Source organism: Chiroxiphia lanceolata, chromosome 2 (genome assembly GCF_009829145.1).
Source record: "Chiroxiphia lanceolata isolate bChiLan1 chromosome 2, bChiLan1.pri, whole genome shotgun sequence".
In the NCBI taxonomy this organism is placed as follows: Eukaryota; Metazoa; Chordata; class Aves; order Passeriformes; family Pipridae; genus Chiroxiphia; species Chiroxiphia lanceolata.
In genome coordinates, this window is record NC_045638.1 from 75,767,447 (window position 1) to 75,791,571 (window position 24,125).

Here is a 24,125-nt window from a genome sequence, read left to right on the forward strand (position 1 = left end):
ACTTCTGTATCCTTTGGGGTGGCCCTTTCGTATGTGTTTCTCCCGCTCTGAACTGGTTCTTCTCGCCTCTCATTTCTGCTTTACTGCTGGCTTTGGCCTTGTCTTTGGTGTTTGGTTTGGTTTTTGCTTGTTTTTTCACTTGCTTCTTTTTCTTGCTAATGTGTCATGCCTTGTATTTCATCCAAAGAATAGATTTCAGTTTAGATCACTGAGATCTTTAATGCAATTAAATAACTTTGTTTCAGTAGGAGAATGCAAATTAAGACAAGGAAGGGCAGTGTTAGGTAATTGTTAGTTTAAAAACATTGTGGGGCGAGGTTTAAGCCTTAAGTCTTAGCAAAATAATATGTTGCATTAGCTGACTACTTAAACTACAAGGTGAAAACTAAAGGCAGACAGCATATGGCATGGTGGACTTCTCAAACTAAATTCATGCTAGAAAAGTAATTTGGTAAAATTCACCAGGCTTTTTATTTATTTGCATTTACTGGATTATTTAGAGAGCACTAAAGAAGAAAATATTGTGTACTTCATTCTTCAGTCATATTTCCTTTAATTGCTTCTGTTGTGGCTTATTCTACCAATTTGAAAGTTATTCTACCAATTTAAAAGTAAAAATGCTTTTTTTCCTCCCTGGTGATTTTGTAAAATTTTATGTTGCCTATGACACTAACTAGCTTGGCAATCTGAAGCTTAATGGATGAAACTGTTTTCTGAGGGAAAGGTATTATGATTTGCTTTGTGTTTAACCGAGCTTGATAATTCGTGTGTGTGTGTATATATATATATATGTATACACATACATACTAAAAAATGCATATATAGCATGGTTAAACTGGAGATTTCTAATACAGCATGTGGCATCAGTCCTTGTAATGGCTGTATTAAAGTGAAATACGCAAGTTGCTACTTATATAAACTTTGATCTTGAATAGTTTTAGAAATGATACTTTTTAAAACTGTGTTTAAAATATGATTTAATAGAATATTATAGCAGGCAGAGAGTGAGTGTGGTTCAGTTTTGTCCTTGATCTCAAAATCAAGTCTACTTACCTGCATGTTTGATTTTAGCTTCCTGTGAAAGCCAGTTGTTTCTGGCATTCTCTTAGTACCAGGAAACACTTCATTGGTTTCAGTGGTGCCTTCACAGCCTACAGTTTTTCACTCACTGGCAGAAACCAATTTCTTCTCCCCACCCCTGTCCAGGAATTGCTGTCAGACTTTTAAAACACCAGAGACTTAACCACACATCTTATTTGCTTATGCTCAAGCTCTAGAAGTTCTCACTGACTTTCTGTGCCAGAAAATGATTTATGTGGGAAACAGGCCATGGTGTAAATTTGATGTAATGTTCCTAAACATTACATGTTCTAGCTGCACTTGTAAAAAAGAGTGCTACTGAAGGCTTCTTACTTTTAAGTAGCTCTTCCCCCTGCTTACTAATGACAAAGAGAATCTGGTAATTAAGTATTTTTCCTGACTCCTTTTAAATAAAATTCTGATATATTAATACTTAGAGATGAAGTGTTTCATTCTCTAAAACAATTAGAATGAGAGGTTCACACTGTAAGAAGGCTGAATGTAAAATACTGGTTATTATTATATTTAAGGAAGTCATTCTCCAAAAGGAAGGCAATTTTCAAGCCACTTCAGCAATGAATTGTAAAAATTAACAATTAATTGTAGCAATTCAACAATGAATTGTAAAAATCAACATGGAAAATACACAGTTTTGAAATGTATCCTCACTGAAGTAAGTTTTGACTCACTGTAAAGATTTCCACCACAGAACTTTAGGAGAGAAATCAATTTGAGAGGTTTTTTATACTGTCATCACCTTTTCTCCAAAAGGCTCATACAAGGCAACAAACTGAATAAACTAAGCACTAGAGCTTAGTAGATGTGTGCAAATGGCACATCTACTGTGCTAAAAGGAAAAGATGTCTGAAATCATACTGGCTGTGATTGAATGTTCTACAAATATGTCCTATATTGGGTGTATTTGGGCACAAGGCATCTTACTTAAGCCACCTTTAGGAGTAGTTTTAACACAGTCTTTTACCTATGTTGCACTCAGCTGTGGTTTGTGTTACCTGCAACAGCAAATTGGTCCTTTAGAACTACTCCCTGGGAGGATTTTCAGTTGGATTCTTTACACTGCTAAAATTTTATGTCAAAACTGAACTGGTATGTGCAGAAATTTGGCATAGAAGAGTCCTTAAAGAGAGTTGGACCTGCTCGTCAAGCTGAAAGTCAACAAAGACGGGTTCTGGGTGTTCCTGGGGCCTTGGCCACAAGAATCATGTGTTTCTTAAATCACTCTGTTTCTAATGCTCCCTCATTCTGCTGACATCTTAAGAAAGAAAGTTCAGTCAGAAATTAAATATGGAATAAGTAGAGGGAGTGAGGTATGGCTCGTGACATTGCTGCATATTTCTATCTATTGTTTTTGTTTAGTATTCTTTTGCTAAATCTATTTGATCTCTCTGTGTCTTTCTGTGCAGGTTACAAAAGTACGATCTCTTGCAGCCCTTAGGATAGGAGCAAGGTAAAGATCAGCAGAAGACCTGGGGTCTGCCAAGGCCTGCTATTGCACTTCTGTAAATCCGGACAATATACAGCGATTTAAATTAGGTGCTGCCTGGTCCGTGAAGAGTTTTTGGAAGGACCAGGAAGTGCTGTTACAACATTTCATTAGTGTTTCGTTCTCTCTGGTCTTTAAATCCTTCCTTGTGGTCTTTTCCCAGGAGAAAATTAGCGTTTTGAGATATTTAAGCTGTTGTTCTTCCCAGGAAAACAGGAAATAATACTAATATGTTAATCTTTAACATGTAATGAGATATGCTAGAGTGAATGGTGATGTGACCTTTCGAAGTGCTTGAGGGATCCTGTAGGCTTTGCTCACGAGTGTTGTTGTATGGGAAGCCTGACTCTATATCCAGCCTGGGTAAAGTGTAATAATAGTAGATACTTTCCAAGTTTTATTGGTTTTCTACACAATTTCTAATAGCCTTGATGATACATGAATAGTGTCAGGTAATTTTCTAATGTAAACCTCCCAGTTTTACTCTGTCTGTACATACATGTGCAGTGTAAGCACCGGTTGCTCCTTGCCCTTTTGTACGCTGTCAGGATGTGCATACTGTGTATACGTAACTGCGTCGAATTGTGCGCCCTGCACAAAAGCCTAAATAAATGGGTTTTAACATTAATCCGGAGAATCACTATTCATTTGACGATCAGTGGTGCTACTGAATTTTCTTTTGCTTCTCTCAGAATTTTAATTAATTTTGTTGCACCAATACAAAGGGGAGTTTTCTAGTCTTGTGCTATGACCACATAAGCCAATGGGAGGCTTTATTTGCAAAGAATGCATTGCTCTTGAAGGAAAAGATATCTGGCAATTAAGGAAGCTCGTAATTGAGTAGATGGGCATCCAAATTATTCCTAAATTCAGCTAGCACCCCCTGGGAATGTAGAAAACCTCAGTATATTCCTCACAATGTGCCTTGTGTTCCTCACAGTGCCTTCTTGCACAATGGCCTCCTGCACTGGGAACTGTGAGGGTAGATCCACCTGAGGACTTGGATCTGAAACAGCAGCTGCCAAAGCCTTACAACGTGCCCAAAATCATTAGCTGATAACTGCCCAAGGAGGGAGCTGCCTCGGTGCTGTGCAAGCATCTGGGAAGCTGGGTGTTGCTGGGAACAGCCCTCCAGCTTGGCCAATGGAGGGGAGGCTGTGTGGGTTGGGAGCCCCGTCCCCTGTTCTTCAGGACCGTGGGTGGGTAGGGTAGGCTGTGGGTCATTGCCAGCCTCCTGCTGAAACCCCTGCAGAGCCAGGGGCTGTCCAGAAGGAAGCTTCCTCTGCCTCTGACTGGTACACCAGGACACCAGCAGTTGAAGCAAGACCCTGGCTCAGCCCTTGGAAGACAAGGTACGGGTTTAGGATGCCAAGAGGACCATAAAATCCAGAGCTGTGGAATTTCAGGGGCTGCTTTGCATATGTGGGACAGCACTGGGGTCTCAAGACCAGCTTGCTCAGCACTTGAATGATTCTTGTAACATTGTTTCTGCAGCCTCCCTCTCTCTGTGTGACTCATGTTGGCCGTAAGAGATGTTCCTGGTGCTTAGGGGATCAAGGCACAGTGGCCTCCATGAGTTTTATGTCTTGCAAGATTTCAAAGTGTTTCTGCAATAGCTGCCACTTGGAGCAAGCAGCCTTCTTTAGGACTGTGTTTGCTTCAGGTACCAACAGTGAAAGGTAATAAGACCCTTCCATGCAAACGCATCTTCAGTACAACCACAAAATGGTCCTGAGGATTTTCTCTATTCTTGTGCTGCCCTTGCTCATGTCTGCCTACAATGCTTTTTTGGCTTCTCTTGTCAGTGTTGAAGTTCTCTGGTGCATGTCCTGAAGAGGGGGAATTGGGCAAGATGAAGTGTAATCATGTACCTTAGCAGCCAGATTTAAAAACAGAAACATGAAAACGGTGATTTTGATGTAATGAAAGCTTTGGGCTCACTCTCACTGCTGATTGTAACATTTGTAGCACTGCTGATTTCTTCAAGCTGCTCTGGTCTAGCTATGAGTGGCAGCTTGTTAGCTGGAATGTGCAAGTTCACACCTGCTGCTGGGAGCTGGCAGGAGCTGGTCCAGGAAGGAGTGGCAGCTCTCCACTGGCAGCTGCTGGAGGACCCAGCCTGGGCACAGCACCTCCTCTGCTGCACCAGCCACTTGATATGAGCCTTAATGGCTGGAAGTGGTCACGGTCTTCCCTGTGGGGTGGCAGTTGTGCCTGTGGTCAGATACAGGAGGTTTCTCAGTCACCTCTGCGCTGGTCTGGATTTTGCCCGGATGAGGACGTTGTTGGAATAGCAGAGTGGTATTTACCTGTAGGCAAAGATCTGTCTGAAGTGTTGTAGCTGAGTTGTATGATGGAAAGTGCTGTCCTGTAGGGAAGGAAAGCATGAATTCAATCATGCCTGTGAATACCTGAAATCAAAGAGCGGTGCCTGGTCTGTAAGGCAGGAAGCAACTTGATTGCCACTTGAAAGTGGTGGTGTCCTTCCCTGTCCCTCTCTTCTCCATGCCATTTCCACACTCAGTGTCTGGCCAGCAGTTTTGCTTGTCCTTGTGGAAGTTCGTCTTCGGTCTTTCCTCTAATTTTACAAGTGCTCTTTGCATTTGTGATGGCAGCAGGGTCTGGATTTGAAAGCAGCCAGGCTGCAGCTGGCCTGGGCCAGGCAGGCACACAGTCCCTGGGGTGCAGACACCCTGGGTCTCTGGGCTTGGCCACTTGCTGCCCTGATTGCAGAGGGCAGTGTAAATCTACAGACATTTGGGGTTTTTTCCAGTTTTTGTGATGGCGTGACTGAAGTTCTGTTGCCACTTTGCTTTCCATAGTTGATGTGAACTGAGAAGTTAGTGAATGAAAGCCTGCACACCTTCCCAACCCAGCAGCATCCTATGGCAGCACTTGCTGACCCTCAGCTGCGGGGTGGTATCCTATTAAATTAGTTTTGAATGTCAAAAGGGTGGGGTGAGCAAGTTAACTCTCATTTCAAGTCTGATCCAGACTTAGAATAGGGTAGCAGCCCCATTTCCTGGCAGCACGTGGCACGCTAACACTTTCCATTTTTATCATGCTGACATTTTCCTTTTTCTGAAATAATTCTATAGATGTAGCACATGCCAACCACAAACAGCTTTGTTGTGTCCTGTGTGCGCGGAGTTTCAGCATTATTTAAATCACTTTGTTGCAGAAGGAGCCAAGGGGAGCTCATTTAATCTGGTATTAAATAAACAAAAAAGCAAACATATCATGGCTCTCTGCAGTTCCTGGAGCATTTACCTCTCTTCAACCGTGGTGACCACGACGAGAGCAGGGCAGCCTTCGAACACTGTGGGCAGGTTGGTGCTGAGGGTCACCGTGGTCTGCACCCTACAAAAATCCCAGAGTGTTTAATGGTGTTTAAGCCCCAGCAGATCTGTGGTTGTAGTCAGTCTGCAAACATGTGGCTCATGCCAGTCACCAACAGTTGCTGGAGCATAAGGTGCTGCTCTTGTTTATGAGGTGGCTGCAGTGGGGGGTCAGGTAGGAAAACTCACTGTCTGAGGTGGGGAGTTCTGCTACTTAATTCAGTTCATTTTTTTTTCCCCTAGAAAAATAGAATTTCTGTTTCAGAAAGTGGTAAAATATACGTTAAAATCCAGGACTGTGAATGCCTGAAAGCTTTGTATAGGTGGATGAAAATCAAATTCCTTCTCCCTCCTCACAGCCACCCTGGCCAGACCCCAGTGTAATTTCCCCCTTTTCCACCTGCTTCCTAAGGGCTGGAATGCTGGGTCACCCAAACCCCCGCTGTCAGGTCTGGTTCCAGGGTGCAGTCGGGGATCTGTGTAAGGTGAGCCCAGCCAACGTAAGGAACCTGCCTGGTGAACATTGCCATCTCCTTATCCCTGCACTCCCCTTGCTTACACTTCACCCAGCTCATGTAAATTAATAGCAGCGTTGGATTTCTGTCACATCTACCTGCTGCTCTTGGCAAGTTCAACTCTGAGCTGGGAAAAGAAAAAGCTTGGCTGTTGCTATGGAGACCATTAGATAGAGTGATACCAGGAACATCTTCCACACTGGTACCACACGGTGTTCACATGTAGGTCCCAGCACTCAGCTGCTTGCTGTGGAGGGAGTGGGGCACTCCCCTACTCCTCAACCTACCCCTGTAATGCTCTGTGGGACTCCAATGAGGACTGATCTCCTGGGTCTCCTACAAGCTGGATTTAGGCAGGTCTTCCTCAGCTTGGAGCTTCTCTCAAGCTCTCTTTGAACAGGCTTGTGGGTTGGACATGTCCCCAGGAATGGGCAGAGAAATGCAAGGCAGCAGCTCCTTCCTAGTGCTGGCTCTAGGACTCTGGGAGCCTACTGTGTGATTGGAAAGGCTCAATGAAACGGGGTGTGCGACAAAACTGGTTGGTGGAGGAAGTTTCAATCATTTTCAATGCTTCTGCTGCTCGTTCTGCCATGGCAGGTGTGTCGGGAGTGGGTCCTGAGGTTACTTAACACAGGTCCTCTGTTGAAGAGCAGGATGATGGTGACATTTAATGCATGTGCTCATAATGTCCCCAGTTCCTTGCCAGCTTTTTTGCTACAGTCAAAGCAAAGGGAATAGTTCATGCACTGTGGCACAAACTCTCTAAATGTCCCTTCCGTTTCTTCAGCAGAGAGTGAGCTCAAAGATTCTGTGAGGCTGGAGGATGCTGACCAGAGCAGCCAAAGTGACAGTTTGTCCTGCTTGGAAATGATCTTGCAAGGAGCATCCCTGTGTGCTTGTACAACAGCCTCTCCTGTAGCTCCTCTAGATAAGGTCATGCAAGTTGTCGAAGTTCAGGTTTCAGCTCCAGGATGACTGACAGAGCCCTTTCATCTCCAGTGTCACAACACTTCAACCTGCATCAGAGGCTACTCTGAGGCCTGTCAGGCTGACATGAATTTTGTTAAAGCTACCACAAGAGAAATTTGTAACCTGGTGCCAGACTCTCCAGGCCTGCCTTGCCTGATGCAGGCAGATCCTTATGAGACTCAGACACTTGACTGAACTGGGGAAACTCGGTGTCCTTGATCAGCCCAAGAGAGAAATTAGAGCTGTGGAGGAGAAGCCTTGGGCAGTGGTATGACCACTATCCAGAGAGACCAAACCAGATTACACAAACACCAGCAGCTCAGTGTTTTGAGCAAAAAAGGGCTGCATTTGGCATTTGTGAAGCAATCTCCTAAAATGAAATCCAGCCTATGCCAGCAAACCACCTATGAAGAAACCAACCTGTCTAGGGACATGTCAAATCACACTTGTGGCTTTGTAGCTCTTCTGAATTATCCAGTTTACCAGTTTCCACAAAAACAAGGAATAAGTGTAACTGGTAGTGTTTGTGAGGTCTCCCTGAAGAGTTACAGCTGGGAATACTGATACTTAAAGCAGTTCATCAACCAAGATCATTTCTACTATCTCTCCCTGAGTGTTTAACAATGCCACTGATGAACACCCTGTATGGAACAGAGTGGGTGGATCTTTACAACCGCTTGCATCTGGAAGCTGGGCTCTGGGCATCCTTGGCCCTCTTCCAGGAGAGAAGAGCATGATGGTCACCCAACATCTCACAGCTCAAGAGCTGGAGCATCCCACAGTTGACAGTCAAACAGGGAAGTGAGCAGTGCAACCACAAAAGTGGCAAATATTTGTTAGAAAATAAGTAACTTCAGTGTACTAAATAACTAAGTAACAGAGAAAGGTTATAACTGTTCATTAGATCTTGTACTGGGCTTATGATCCCAGCTCTGGATGTGCTCCACTCTCACTCTATACAACAGCAATGAGCTGATGGTTGTGGTTGGGCATCCACCCAACCTCACTGACTGCTCCTCAGCTCTCAGTAGTTACAGCTCTTAGCTTTGGAACAGCACAGTGTCAGTGTATCTTCTGCCTGCAGTTTGCTTCTGCATCCAAAATGGGTGATGTGGGTTTTTATCTTCCTTTGCCCTAAGCAATGCCTCCAAGTGACTTACAGGAAAAGCAAAACCCATCTTCTCCTTACCTCACCTGAGTGGAGGCTACAGAACAAGTGGAGCAGAATAGGGCCCTCAGAGAAATGCATGTGGTGTCTTGGGACAGCTCTGCTCAGCCTGATAAATGCAGCAGAAGTGATTTGGAGCTCTGACCCCATTAAGTGAGTTGTTCCTTTACTTGTGCTTTGGGAGATCGAGCCTCTGCCCTCCAAAATTGCATTTTCTTGCCAGGTGAATAATATGACTGTTTTAAAAAGCATAAAGGAAAGCAGCAGGAGATGCTATTAATTTCCTCATCTCCTGCAAATAGACGATTTCTGGATCCATCATGTGGAGACATTACAAAAATACTTTAGAGAGAGACTTTAAGCACCTGGCCAAAGGAACCAACAGCACTGCCATGCAGATCAGCAGCCAAGGAAATCTCACCTTAACAATCCCTCTCTTCCCACCGGCGACGTGATCATCCACCCAGATCCCTCTGTCTGTTTGCACACACACTCTTTGTTCAAGCTCCAAGCATTGATTTACTGAAAAGTAGCTACAACAATTCAAATAGCATTCCAGAAAAAATGATGTATTTCCAGGTGGAGAGTGTGAGGACTCAGCTGAGCTGAAGGCAATGCAAGCACCTGGGCCAGCCATGCCCCAGCCTGACTTCTGACATGGCAACAGAGGTGCTTAGTGTCCAGCAGCAGATCAGAAAAATGCAATGCAAACAGGGACTGGTGTGTTAGAGGCCAAGCAGCCTCACACCAGAGCTTGCAGAAGAGCCATGACTTCAATCCAAGCAGCATACCAGTGATATTTCCTGGGATGGGACCACCTCATCCTGTGAGCCGGGAAGCACCATCTGCCCCTTGCATTACATGCACACGCTTCCCATCTCTTCTCCACTCTGCTGCTCTTGTGATCAGTCTGGTTCGTGCACACCAGGATGAGTCTGGAGATCAGCATCCCCAGAAGTCCATCACTGCAGTGTTTCCACCAAGCTGCTGGGGAGGGACCTTTATGTCTCACTCCAGTGCCTCTGCTTGCCCTGAGAGGAGGCACAGCCATATAATACGCTCAAAGCTGGATGCAGTGGAACAGCACATTTTCACAGCTGTGCAAAACATTTGCATTAAGCAAACTACTAGTGGTCACATCTAATGAAGGGCAATACTTTGTTGTTTTGGTTTTTTGGTTTTTTTTCAGGAGAACTGCTCATTTTATCTGCATTCATACCAACCCACTTCATTCTGCACTGCAGGGCTGGCAGGATGCTCTTATGCCCACACATAGGGCTGGAGAGGGAATGAAAAGGGTCCCAGTTTGGACTGCTAGCCCTAGCCAGGCACTGCAATTTGGAAAAATTGCAATTCAACAGCTTTGTGTGTTTTGAGTAGTCATTTTATCAAGCTTATAGCACCTTCTGCTGCATCTTTGCCTTCATCAGATAGCTTCTATTCTAAATTTTATTCTCTTCTATTTATCCCACACTATCCAGAGTTGGGCCACACTAACAATTACTCAATTGAAGACAAATAAATATGTAGCACTAGTGGAAAGGAAACCAGGTCCACTGGCACAATGTCTAAATCCAGAGCTTGTTACTATAAATGACTGATGTGTCTACTTAACCCCAGAGGTTTAGTTTCCTTGGTAAGCAAAATGAAGAGAAAGATTCTATTAAATATGACTTACCACATTAAAAATGAACTGATAAACATATAACCATATGTTTATATATGGGAACACATAACATCCTTATCTCCAAATTAGAGAGACATGGATTTGATGGATGGACTATTCAGTGGATAAGGAATTAGCTGGATGGATGCAGCCAGAGGGTTGCAGTCACTGCCTTAATGTCTAGGTGGAGGCTGGTGAGGAGTAGTGTCCCTCATGGCTCTCTCTTGGAACTGGTGCTCTTCCATATATTCATAATTGACACAGATGAAGGGACTGAGTGCACCCTCAGCAAGTTTGCAGATGACACGAAGTTGGGTGGTGCAGGTGACATACCTGAAGGATGGGATGCCATCCACAGGGTAGTTCAACAAGTCCAAGTGCAAGGTGCTGCACCTGGGTCAGGGCAATCCTAGACATAACTACAAACTGGGAGAACTCACTGAGAGCAGCCCTGTGGAGAAGACTTGGGGTTTCTCGTGGATGAAAAGCTGGACATGAGTCAACAATGTGTGTTCACAGCCCAGAAAGCCAGTCGTATTCTGGGCTGCATCAAAAGTGTGGCCAGCTGGTCCAGGGAGGGGATTCTGCCCTTCAGCTCTTGCAAGACCCCACCTGGAGCACTGCATCCAGCTCTGGGGCTGCCAACACAAGAAGGACATTGACCTGTATGAGCAGGTCCAGAGGGTCACAAAGATGATCAGTGGGCAGGAGCACCTCTCCTATAAAGTCAGGCTAAGAGAGTTGTTCAACCTGGAGACGAGAGGCTCTGGGGAGAGCTCATCACACCTTCCAGTACCTCAAGGGGGCTTATAAAAGGGAGAGAGAGGACTTTTTATATGGGCAGATAGTGACGGGGCAAAAGGCAATGGTTTTAAACTAAAAGAGTATAGGTTTAGATGAGACATTAGGAAGAAAATCTTTACTCAGAGGGTGGTGAAGCACTGGAACAAGTTACCCAGAGCAGTTGTGGATATCCCATCCCTGAAAGCGTTCAAGCCCAGGCTGGATGGGACCCTGAACAACCTCATCTAGTGAAAGGTGCCCCTGCCCATGGCAGGGGGGTTGGAACTTGATGATCTTTAAGGTCCCTTCCAACCCAAAACTTTCTATGATTCTATGTTTGAAACCGTTCTAATTTATTCAAAGTGAGCAGTTTTGTTGTGCAGGTAAGAACACAAAGCTAGCTATAACTCACTGCTAACTGCTCTAGAGATTTTTTTTTAATTAAACAAAAACAGCCCATCAATGAGGAAAATGAATCTTTATTTTTCTTTTTCTCTAAAAGCAGAATCCATGTACACGGATTTTTTGTATGGTTTAAAGGTGGTATGAAGATGTGAATAGTCACATCACAGAAATAATACAGAACAAACCAGTGAAGGAACGAAGAGCCAGTTTGACAATTGCTTTATCAAGTAGTCCAAACATTATTTTTAACTAATGGTTTTGCCAGAGTGGACTTCAGGACAGTATTAAAATCTTACCTACTCAACACAAGTCCAGAGGAAATGAGTGGGAAAAGAACTACAAAACACAATTATTGCTGCTGTATCTGCATTTGTTTCCTTGCAGGATATTCTAGTATGCTGGGAAAACAGTTTTAAAATATCAGTTTCATTAAGAATGTCATTCAGATAAATAGAAATTAACCAACCAGCCAAACTAACATGGTAAATTAGACTTCATCTGGGACCAAAAGAAAATGGGCTGTTCTACAAAAAGCAAAGAGGTTTTGTTTTATAAGGCAAAGAGTTGATCGTTATACTTTGAAACACTGAGAATAGATGTGCTTAAGCAGCTCAGGAAATTTGGTTTGTAGTTGTTCCCAACAACTGCAAAGGGCAATCCTGGCCTAGTGACCTGTCAGCACCAGGGAGATCTCACCTCTCTTTGGGAGGAGGTGGCTCTCCAGCTGTGCTCCTCAGGCCCCAGCCCTCCTGCACTTACACAAACGCCAGTTTTACCCAGGTCTTCTCTAACAGCAGTAGAATTGGCCCATGCAAGTACTTCTGTTGAAGTCAGGTGTATGTGTTCGTGTTCAGGAGACTGGGCCCTCCAAGGGCTATTGAGTACAAGAGGGAATGAGAACTATTGCAGTCATTTTGGTTAAAGGGTAGACAGAGTAATAAACACTTCAAGTGCAAGTTATGACAACCCCTTAAGACCTGAAAATGGAAGCTGATAAATTATTTAAAGCACACTCTTAACTATGAACCACACACTGTATTCGGTAGTGCCTTTATAAACACCTACTTCATAAGTCCATGTGTATCAGTATATTACCTTATACTGCACAACAAGAAAAACCCAGCATACAGTAGGATGTTTCACACCAAAGGGACATTTCCCATGGGATTAGGTGCCTAGATCATCAGTTTCTGATGAAACCTTAAGATATATGAAATGTATTCTAGAACATCTGAAGATATCTCTCATGTTACTGAGCAAAAGGTTATCTGGAGCAACCATTTCATACAGATGATTCTAGGTTTAGTTACATGATTAATCTAAACAATGTGTCCATACATATTTAATTTGAAGAAAATTCTTAAACTATGCCTCTCTAAAATTTATGAAGTATATAAAACACATGATTTTACATTTATAAAACCTCAGCCCTTTTATAAAAAACAAAAACAAGGCCATAGTTTTAATTTTAAATCTATTGGTTTTTCTTCTCAGCAGTTTTAGTTCCTATGATAAAAAAACCACAACAAACAGCACTCCACCATGGCCTTATAATGCCAGAAATAAATTATCAAGTCACACTGTAAATAAAAATAAATAATTTCTAAGTTATTTTTATTAAAAAAAAATGGTCTTTTTAATTGCACAGTATTTAAAATTTTCAGTAGCAATGAAAAGTCATTTGGGTATTTTTCTAAATGCTCCAGAGAGTAGGAAAGCACTGTGTCTCACTTTTCAAGCTTTACACATCGAAAATACCTCAGTCAAACTCATCAACTGATAAAACTGAAATATTTTGGTAGTCTCTTACTGTGGCAAGATGCTGTGGTATCTCTCACCCAGGGCATTTAGTCCTCTGGTGCTCCCTTTGCCGGGCAAATGCCCCCAGCTTCCTGTTCCAAGTGAGGTACTCTGGTTTACAGCGACAGCTTTGATATTTTTGGAAAGGTGTTCTCCATGAGTTACAACTTTCCCAGCAGAAGTTCATCAACAGCTCAACAACAGTCCACATCCTCCAAGGCTGCGAAAGTCTCCTTTGAGGGCTTCACCAGAATGGCACACCTTCTTTTTGGGGTGTCACATGAACACATCAGGCTTTTGGCTCTCCCCAGACCTATTCTGCAGTGGAGGACTAAGCTACAACTCAAACATACCAAATCAAACAGGACACCTGAAAAGATATGATCTTCAGACCGTTAGCAGTATGTTAAACCCACTTGCCAAATATACGTGTGTGTATATACAAATATATATATGTGAGTCCACAAACATATTTTAAAAAATAAAAGACAACAAAGTGATTAATACTGCCATAGCCTGGGCATGTTTAGCTCAAAGATAATTATCTACAAGACGTATTTAAAACCTCTAAATATTGGCAACAAGTTGTTGTATAGAAAACAGTTGTGGGCAGATGCCTAATGTATGTGTATTCAAAATACTGTGTATCTATATACTATTACTGATGTAGCTACAACAGCTTGGGATTTTATCTAAAAATACAGAGTTTCTGCTAAGTATCAAAACAACTCTCAAGTACTGAAGACAAGGGAACGTGTTGCCCTCTTCTTAGCAGAGGGACAGCCCTAACTTGAAGGTACTTAATCCTTCACTGCACCTCTACAACTCAGCTGGGGTAAAGACAGTATCACTGAACTACCTTTACTATTTAAGTATCATGGGACATTACAGGTCAGTTATTTGCATCAATGCAATGACATAAACAAAGGTTGTATTTGACCAGTATAAATTGTGTCCATGTTTGTTACTAGTGTCCTCTTTAAAAGAGGACTGATCTCCTCATCATGGAGGAATTCACATGCAACTCCTCAATCTGTTATCTCAGCAAAACAAAAGGAAGTATATTTTGTCCACAGTAAATTTGCTTTATCCAACAAAAGAGAGTCTAAGGAGAACTAGCACAACACTAAAACCCACCAAATCGCTCCTGCTCTTACATTTTTAACGCGTTTTCAGTGCTTGAGCACAAAGCACAGAATCTATTACAAGAATTCTCTAGCAATCAACACACTTTTTGGGATTCAATACTGCACTGAGCGTACGCAGAGGCAATCAATCAGTACTGACAACTCAGGTCCGGGCACAGCACACACGGTCCCACGCACCTCCCTGCACCATTATCACCACATGGCTAAGCCTGCTGGTCCAGTGCTCTAGGCCAGACTGCCACATGTACATGGTAGGAAGCATTCTGATGCTCACGTGATAGAGAAAAAGACAAACCACTTCTATTATATGCACATGTTTCTGTTCATGCTTAAAGGAATTGAACTTTTGGCAGAAGTAAATCCCTACATAAAAAACAAAGGTAGAAACCCATTAAAAACACAAATATAATAATTTCATTATTAAAATAGCTGTATCTACACTATGGTGTAGTACTCAGTTTAATTCAATTTAAAAAATCTTAGTGTAAAACTAAGATGAGACCCATTTCCCAGTCCAAACCTCAGCATCAGCGCTGCATCGATCTCTACTTTAAAACATGCTCTACAGATGATGACCAACCAAATCCAGGGAAAAACTGTTGCCACAGGTGAAGAGGTCTTCTCCCTAAACAGACAATGCAGGACAGATGGTGGAGAGCCCCTCCGGTATTGCCGCAGGGACGGGCAATGGCAGAACCTGCAGAACACCAGCAGTGGGAGCTGCGGGAGCACTACGTCCTGAATTGGTTTGCTGAACATGGTTCAGATTATTGGATATTTCTATAGCACAATGCTCTTTAGAAGCATTTACCGTATACCCAAACTCTACTTGCTGCAACACATGGTGTCGCACAAGTAGTGAAAACATCTTCATATTCAAAGGTGCTTGGACATAATTTTCAGGCAGCATTTTACCTTTATTTTAGTGGGTTCCCACTACAAAGATTTTAGAAGGAAGATGCCAATAGCTTACTTTTTTTATATGTGAAATTGAGACAGACACCTAAACGAATACCTACTGTTACGTGCCTAAGTCTATTCTATGTCTGAAATCTCTAATTTTTAAATAAGGGATAAAATGTTGCCCAAAAGACTAGTTATAATTATACATTTGTGTTTCTACTAAATCTAAAAATCAAAATAGTTCTCAGTTAAAAAGATACAATTTGTATCAACAGTAAAAGGTACTTTCTGGTTCTTCAGGGCCTTACTTAAAATTCCAGCAAGTGTATCAAAATTATCAGCTGTAATAGTGTAAACTGGTGACTTTTTTTAAATACTGAACATTGTTATCGTGGATGAAAACCTAAAACTGTCAGCAACTGATTATGTCATGTAAGTACATCTGACATCAATTGCAATATCTATTTCTTTTATTTATATATATATATATATATATATATGTAAGGTTATGATGAGGTGCTAGTAAAACCCATGATTTAAAACCAGAAATATCCCTTACTAATGCTAAAACAGACTTGGTTTGTCTGTTTCTAAAACTACACTATTTGTGGCAAGAATCAGGCCTACATGATGCAAAAGGCGAAAAAGTAACTTCAGGAATGCATATGGTATCTTCTCTCCCCACTACCCTCCCCTCCCCAGCCAAAACAGAAACGAAAAAAAAAAGTTTAAGTTATTATTTTGAGCTACAATATCATTACCATAGTGCAGTTAATAAATGTTGCATATCCTGAACACACAAAACCTTTTCAGGCCAGCCTTGATAAATAGCAAGAAAAATCAAACAGTATCTTAAATACAAAATTTGCATTGAGATAATTAAATTCATTTAAAAACAGGTAAATATTTTATGAAAAACCATATTTTATCCAGTACAGTTATGCAGCAATACAAAGAAAAAACACATAAAACAACTAAACATGACCCTATGATTTCAGGTCCTCTTCTACTGACCAGAAATACACAGAGCTGGGTAACAACACAAGGGAACTAATACAGGGTGGCCTGATTTGAGGCGGTTCTGAGCATTTGCAGCTTCTCTTACCTTCAAAGGGGGATGCAAATTCTCAGTACCTTCGAAAATCAGGCATTAAGGCTTTTACCGTATCCATAAATTAGTAAAAAAAAAAATTTTTTTCCTCCTCTGTTTGCATCTGATCTTACTAATTGACTGCATCAACAAAATATGTAACTATTTAAAATAAACAAAGAAAATAATGAAAAGTGCCATACTATAAATTACCAATATATTGTTATCCATTTCACTGTTAACTGGTAACTTAATTATTTGTTTAAAAAAATGAAGTCAGTGCTGTAGTAAATCTTTGTTTTCTATAAACAGATGATTACAGCACAAAAAAAGCTCACAAACCCAAACAAACATACATCAGACATACTTCTGGTGTTGTAAAAAGTTCACAAACTTGGCTTGAAAATTGCTTGCCAGAAGTAGCAAAATCCTCATTCTGTAGGTTGTTTCAATACCTCACAGCCCAAGGACAAGCATCCAGCAAGTTAAAAAACTAAACCAAAAATCCCAACAACATGTAACAAGGATAGAAAGTGCTGCATATAAACCCCTGATGCACCAAAGATTATAACCAGAGACCACAGATTATTTTTATATATATATATATATATTAATTTAAACTGGAACATCCTCCAGCTGTGAAAATAGCCATTTAAAAAATTTTCAAACTAGAACACAAAACATATCTGGTACTTCCAATGCATGGGGCTATACACACAGACTCCATGATACAGTATTTCACATAAACGGATTACTATATAACCTCCTTGCTGAGAAGGAGATCACAAATGCTATTGTAGCAAACCTCCCTCAGCGTTAGAGCTGAGCTGAAAACTACTAGACACCACAAAGATGCATCATCTCTCAATAACCTAGCTGAGATTTTTCTACTAAGATGGCTGCAGCGAGCTGCTGAGCGTCCGTCACGTGAGGGTTCTTCTTCATGACGATCCTGACAAGATCAGGGGGGAAGATGTTGCAGAGGTTAATGTAAACCTTCTCGCGGGTGTCTTGGTGCCTTGGAGGGTCTTGAGGGATTCCACAGTAAGGTACACGCCAAGTCTGGTCCTGCTGTTCAGGGAGGCTTTGGAAGGCAAACTGCTCATAACACGGCTGTGTGGGGTTACTCGGCAAGGAGTAGGTTTGGCGGTAGCCATATGCATCCATCCCATAACTCTGCCTATCCCAACCTCCGAGCCCATCTTGGCCAGAATAAGGCTTTCTGTGTCTTAAAGGAGAATTATCATACAAGCGTGAGTCTGAAATGCTGTCTATTCTCGTGGATACAAGGGCTCTCCCCAGGTGCATGGTTTTTGAATGTGGTGAACTCTGAGATGTGGAGTAGTCGTTTGGACAACTAGACCGAGCACCGACTATCGGATGCTGCAGATGCACAGCCATGTATGGAATAGGAGATTTGTGGTGATGCTTTGGTTCTTCGTGACTATAGCTTTGCACTCGTGTGAGAGGCTCGTGGTAGCTCTGTAGGAAGGGCGGAGTGTTAAGGCGGCCATGTGGGTGCATATGTTGGCACTTCAAGTTCTCCTCCAGCTGTGGGTCAGGCGAACTCATGTAAGAGCGATCGCTGTAACCCACGTAGGAATCACTACTGCCACAGCTAATGCTCCCTTCACTGCTGCAGTCGGAAGCTACAGAGCTAATCCTATAATCTGTGTCCAAGGAGAAGCGCCTTTCAGGACTACGTGGACCAGATATACTTAGATTTGAATATGCACTCAGCATAGAGTAATACCCTACATCCACCGGAGATTCACATTTTGGATACTGGTCATAAGGCATTGGCGTTCCATGATTTTTGGTTGCCATCATCACTGTAGGATACTGGCCCTGTGGTCTTTGATCCTGAGGTGGGAAGTGTACTCCGGATGGAAGGCCGTTAGTTAAAGGTGCAGTACTTTGGGCTTTTCCAGCAGAGGAACTTGGTATACTAACTAAAGAAGGTACAGACCTGGTTTCCAATTTGTTTTTGGTGGGAAGCTTTTCCTCCAAGTCTTGATAGACTTGAGTCCTTATACTAGGATCCGATTGCCTCTTTGGAGCAGCACGCTTCAGCTCAGAAGTGCTATCATTTTTAGTGCTACAGGGAACACTATTGCTTTTTACCAGTCCTCCTTCACTTGTAGTTTTGGCAGCTGTGCTTCTAGACATGGCACGAAGTTCATCAGCTACAGATCGCTGAGGCTGATTTCCTCTTTCTGGATGATAGTATTTGCATTTGTGTCCATAGGTACATTTCTTCCCTATTAGTACAAACATAATCAGATTAAAAAAACCCTTCAAATAAAATCCGTTTGCATTTAATGTAATAAAAATAATAATAAATATCAACATCACATAAACATCAAATAATAGAAATGCCTCTCATTTAGAGTTTTACTGTTGATTCGAAAAGTCTTGCAAATGGTTTTGTGTGACATGGGGCATGATCAAAGATCTCTCTTGTATTGCAGAGAAAAAAGAGGCAGTGGTAGTGTGCTGCAGCTAGTGCTCTAGGAATGCAGACCAACACTACCAGCCACATTTTGAGCTGAACGTGACACTGTCAGTGTACCTGTACACACCTGCTGTATTGGGCCAGGACGATACGTGGGCAGAAAACTTAACAGGAAAGTCCCCCAGAGTCATAAGACCAGCAGGTTTCAGCTCAGTCAAGAGGCCTGTAGGGTTGCTCAGTAGCTAAACTTCAGATAGTTCACTAAATTTTCTGGAAGAAAACCTCATCGTCTTATCACGTTAGAAAAGGGCTTCTGGAGCCTGTAGAATGTAGATGTTGTTTTGGATCTATTCCTATGAATGATTAACAAAGTTGCTCCATAGATAGAAATGTTCTCTAACTAGCACATGAAAAAAAATCACTTCAGTTTCCACCATCAGCTCAGCATTTGAACCACTATTAGGCTAAAACAACAATGTTAAAACCAATGTTAGAGTTTTTATTTTTGGCAGTGTTAAAATAAAGCAGGAGCTTGGTCCCCAGTCCCAGCAGTACAACAAATTGATGGGTTAAATCAAATTACCATAGGGACATGGTTGCTTCTTATGTTCTGGCACAATAGGCTTCTTCCTAAGAAAATTGTCCAGACTTGGACCATGGCGGCCAAGAGGATCATCAGGAGGCATAAATCTATAAAAAAGGAAAGAAGTATTACTGAAGCAAACAAGCCTTTCCATACTCATGCAATGACCAAGAACCTCATGACTGTGTCCTACACCATAATCTGCCATCTTGTAATTTTTAAGCCTAGGTACCTTGAGAGCGGTTTTGGCAGGCCATCTTTCTGCTGCAGGTACTGCCTGAGAGGTGAGTCATAGAAATAGTCCGCTTCAGTCTAGCTCAGTCTACGCTCTGTGACAAAGCAGGGCTGCACACAACCCGTCCCTAAATCAAAATTAAGGGCAGCAATACAGGCAGCGTTTTCTTAAAACGCCACAACTAACTTCACAAAACTGTGCTGACTGCCCAGGATTCTTGCATCAGTGTTCAGGTACTCATATACCAGTGTCTGCTCAGCAGAGTACGTAGTCCCTCCCATCACAAGAAGCCACCTTTTGTAACTGCAGTTGGTCTGTACGCCAGGGCACAAAGTTACTATAGATGGATCTAATCAGACAGTTGAACTACAGACATCCTGAGGTTCATCTCAACATGTTTTTTTCTATGACTCTAGAACTTAGGAGTGTAACCACAGGCACTCAGAAACGCTGGCTCAGTATATCAAGAGATTTGAAATATTATACCATAGCATACATCAAATATACATCAGCATACATCAAAAAAGAAAAAAATAGCATAAAAAGACATAAAGATATCACTATAAAACCAGAGGTTTGGGTACTTTTAATTAGAAGAACAAATCTAAGATTGACTATTCCTCCTCTTTTTCTACAGGTACCTAATGATTTGGGTGTAAGTTAAAAAAATCATACAAATCTTCAAACAGTCCTTTCCTCCATTATTTTAGTGGCACATATAAAGATAGAATGACTTACTTGTCATTAACAAATGAATACATCAACAAGCGCTCATCTATGAACTTCTTCCATTCTGGCTTTTCATTAGCTAGATCCCTGTAATTATCATTAGAAACAATGATGCCATCTGACTCAAAGGCCAACTTCACTATAAATCGGTCATCGTAGCACACCACCCTTCTCCCTTGCACTCGCCGGGATGGTGTGAACACAAGAATCTTCTCCTTTTCTAATTTACGCAAGATTTCTTGATCTACAAGGAATAACAATCAAAAGTTATACAAGGAAGAAAAGAAAAACATGTTTGTCTAATCTCTAAAGACATTAGATTTGAGGAAGAAAATCCAGACATTTAAGACTAAAAATGTCTTTAAATGATTATAGTGCAGCAGAAGGTGTCCGATATATGATATCTGAAGTTAGAGTCAGCAGTCAGCTGGCAACACTTTCAATAAAAACCCACAAACAAATCAAAACCTCCTGCTCCACACTAGTTCTGAAGACTAACACAAGGAGACTTCGTTCACATTCCTCTGGTTCAAAAGAGGAATCAAAACACCCGTGAAAAACTCCTCTCGTTGAAGGAGTGGTTTTAAACATCACTGAATGTTTCAGTGAGTAGGAGGAATATAGCCAAGCCATGGGTTTCCCGTAACTGAGCTCCTAGGTGAAGACAGACCTTTTTCATCTATTTGTGGTACCCAGCAAGAAACACGTTTTGAAAGAATTCCAGTAGGTCACATTAATGGGACTGTCTCATAAAAGTCCCTGCCCATCAAAAGAAAGGGTTGCTACCCATAAGTACTAGAAAACTAAGTACAAGCACTCAGGTTCTTCAAAAATATTAACAGCATTCCCCAAAAATACCTCTGATGTCATTTTGTAACCAACAGCAAAAGTGGTGGTGGTTTGGTTTTGGTTTTTTTTGTTAACATCAGCAATAGTTCAGATTGTACCTTTCCTTGAATGGTTTACATATTGTTTATACATAAGTTCTTAACAAAGCCAAACAGATTTCCCTTTAATCCTGCTAAATAAGCATATTTAGCATTTTATGTAATTTCTTCTTGTCCTACACAATCTGTCAGTCACATATCCAAAAGCATTTTCTCTTTGTCTGTGTGGAAGCTGGAAATCCCAAGGAGCTTTGAAAGAGGAGGTTGTACCTAGCACTGGGGCACCTACCCCTTATGTTAATTCTCCTACCTATCACCCTCCTCAGAGCAGACAAGCTATGAAAGAAAAATATGCAAAAAACTAGGCAACATCTAAACCAGCAGAAGAGTATGACTCATGGCTCTTAATAATGGTTAAGATCTCAAATAACTCAACTGTTTTGTAGCATAAGAAACTTGACAGGGAACATGTTCCATCTGAAAATAAAAAAGACTCCAACAGAAAGAAATACAGCATTAATATTACATATAGGCAATATATTTGATACAAGCATTTATCTGCTTAGTAGAAAAAGCACAAGATTTTAAATCAAATATAACCTTTTTGTATTCATCCCTCCACAATATGGTAAATGATGAATGACAGTGTGATGGAAGTTGATTTTTTCCCCTAGTAAGAAAGAATAAAAAAATCTGCCATGTGATGACTGGCAGGTACTAATAACAAAGATGTGGCTGTTGTTTAGTCCAAGAGGCTTCTCATGAATACTGACAGTCTAGAGCCATCCTCACATTAGTCATCTAGGGCTTTTTCAAAATTCCAGGTGGCCACGTGTTCCAGGTGCGTATCTCTGGAAACGGAGTGTCAGCACAATGTATTTCACAAGACTGGTAGCACACAGGCTCCCTGCATCCTGATAAGAAAACTGAAGAACCTCTGTTCTACAGAAAATACAATAACCTGCTTTGATCTTCCTCCCATTTTCAGGGTCCATGATGACACATGGAAAACTGATTTCTCATTATTAGACAACTGGTCAATTCTGTGCATTGCTACTTTCTTGAAACTCCTTTTGGGGCTTCCAGCCCTATGTACACTTCTAGCTGATATCACAGTTTATTTCTAAGTAGCCAAATTTTTATTACTTAGCCAATGTTCTTCCCATACCTTAAACACTAGTACAGTGAAAGAGAATGGCTTCAAAAGAAAGGCTCCACACTGCTTGTAAGGATGGGAGAACATCAACTTTCCAAATATTTTCTTGCATTAACATGATATATTCTAGTAGCAATCAAGCAAAGAGAATGAAAATCTTTCCAGATATCTGAAAATGAACATGGCAATCAAAACATGTTTCTCTTTAGAAGCTAGATCTACTACTCCAAAAAAAAACTTTTCCCTCCTTAAATTCTAGGGTTTTTTTAACCCCCAAATTCCCCTCTGTTTCATCTTTAGGGCAGATGGAGCATGCCTCTCTAGCCTTCACACAGAACCGGTTAGTTGCATCAAGAAATAAATACCTCTACACCAATTTTTTTTTCCTAGATAAACACATTCAAAATTAAAATATTCAAAATTTGTCTCACTTGTTAATGTCAGGATAATTCCCATAACCCAAAGCACAGGCAGTGACTCACTGCAGGTGACTAGCAGACAGGCCAGCCTGGCAGAATCTGCTCACCACAATAAAGATCACCCAGCAAATGACTCACTTCAAACCTCTTCACTACTAATGATGCACGCGTATAGCAGATTTAAAAAATGGCAGTTACATTCTTTCAAGAAGTAAGTAGCAACGTTAATGGAAACTTGATCAGATGAGCAGAAAAGGAGGACTTGGAAAGGGCATTGCTTTGTCTTTTTCCTTCCTAAAGATCACAAGGAAGTTACTACCCCAAAGATATTCTATTAGAACCTTTTATGTCTAAACATTTCTTCATTTGAGCAGTAGCACTCAAGATGTGCAAAGCATCAAACAAGCCACTGAAGATGGAATGGAGCTTACCTGTTATAAGAGCATCAGGTCTTGACTGTTCTTTCCTCCATGCTGGCACAAACACAGTAACATCCTTGTGGCCTCTTTCCAAAAACCAGTCTACTGCCAATTTGATTCCTCGACAGGAAAATACTTCTTTGTTCCCGTGGCTGAAACACACATTCGAATTCTTTATTAGATGACTTTATTTTTCTATGACCATAAATGGAGCTCAACAAAATGCAGATCTCAAAGCCATGCTCTTCACTTGCTCCATGGTTCCTAAAGGCAGCTGGGTGTCACTCTGAGCCTTGCTGAAACATGGCCATCACTTGCTCCATGGTGCGGGAGAGGGGTATTAAATCTGCCAAACATTTTCATCATCTGTACACAGATTCGACAAGTAAGGAAAAATATAAGCAGGGCGTGTTAAAAATCCTCATAGCCCAATGAAAAGTATGGGGTATAACAGGCAGTTTGAAGACTTGATGAGGGAAACCAAAAGGCCTGAAATACCAACATGGGAGCGCAATGTGTTTAGGAAACGCTAGCAGATGAGTGCTGAACACTGGTGTACATGGCAGCAGGGGAAGAGACAGCAGATCCCTGCTGGAAGAGCCCTGTGAGCTCCCATGTGAACAGGGAAAGAGAGAGGAGAAGGTCTCCAAGCCCAAGGGGATGGCAGGCACTCTGCAGGATAAAATTAGGCAATCTGGAGAGACTGTCGAAAATCAACATGACAAAACTAAGAATTTGCTTCATACTGCACTTCAGAAGAAGAAATTAACATGTATTAAAAAAGCCGTGGAGAGACAGTTAAACAGAAACCAATCAGACACAAGCAAAACAAAATATATGCATCTGTTGTGCAATAACTGTCTGAAGTAAGGC

At 41.6% G+C, this 24,125-nt stretch overlaps 2 protein-coding genes across 5 annotated transcripts in view; one reads left to right on the plus strand and one right to left on the minus strand.

The window, feature by feature from the left end:
* RDX (radixin) overlaps positions 1–3,212 on the plus strand; it is a 44,880-nt gene extending 41,668 nt beyond the window's left edge. For both annotated transcript variants that reach the window (XM_032678356.1, XM_032678359.1), the window contains one exon: positions 2,505–3,212. In XM_032678356.1, the coding sequence (XP_032534247.1) occupies positions 2,505–2,541 (37 nt within the window). In that variant the 3' untranslated portion in view covers positions 2,542–3,212. The remainder of the gene's footprint in view (positions 1–2,504) is intronic.
* An 8,272-nt stretch (positions 3,213–11,484) lies between these two features.
* Positions 11,485–24,125, minus strand: part of ZC3H12C (zinc finger CCCH-type containing 12C) — a 45,516-nt gene continuing 32,875 nt past the window's right edge. For all 3 annotated transcript variants that reach the window (XM_032678817.1, XM_032678815.1, XM_032678816.1), the window contains exons 3-6: positions 23,265–23,404; positions 20,381–20,615; positions 19,408–19,514; positions 11,485–18,630 (exon numbers count right to left, since the gene is read on the minus strand). In XM_032678817.1, the coding sequence (XP_032534708.1) occupies positions 17,234–18,630; positions 19,408–19,514; positions 20,381–20,615; positions 23,265–23,404 (1,879 nt within the window). In that variant the 3' untranslated portion in view covers positions 11,485–17,233. The remainder of the gene's footprint in view (positions 18,631–19,407; positions 19,515–20,380; positions 20,616–23,264; positions 23,405–24,125) is intronic.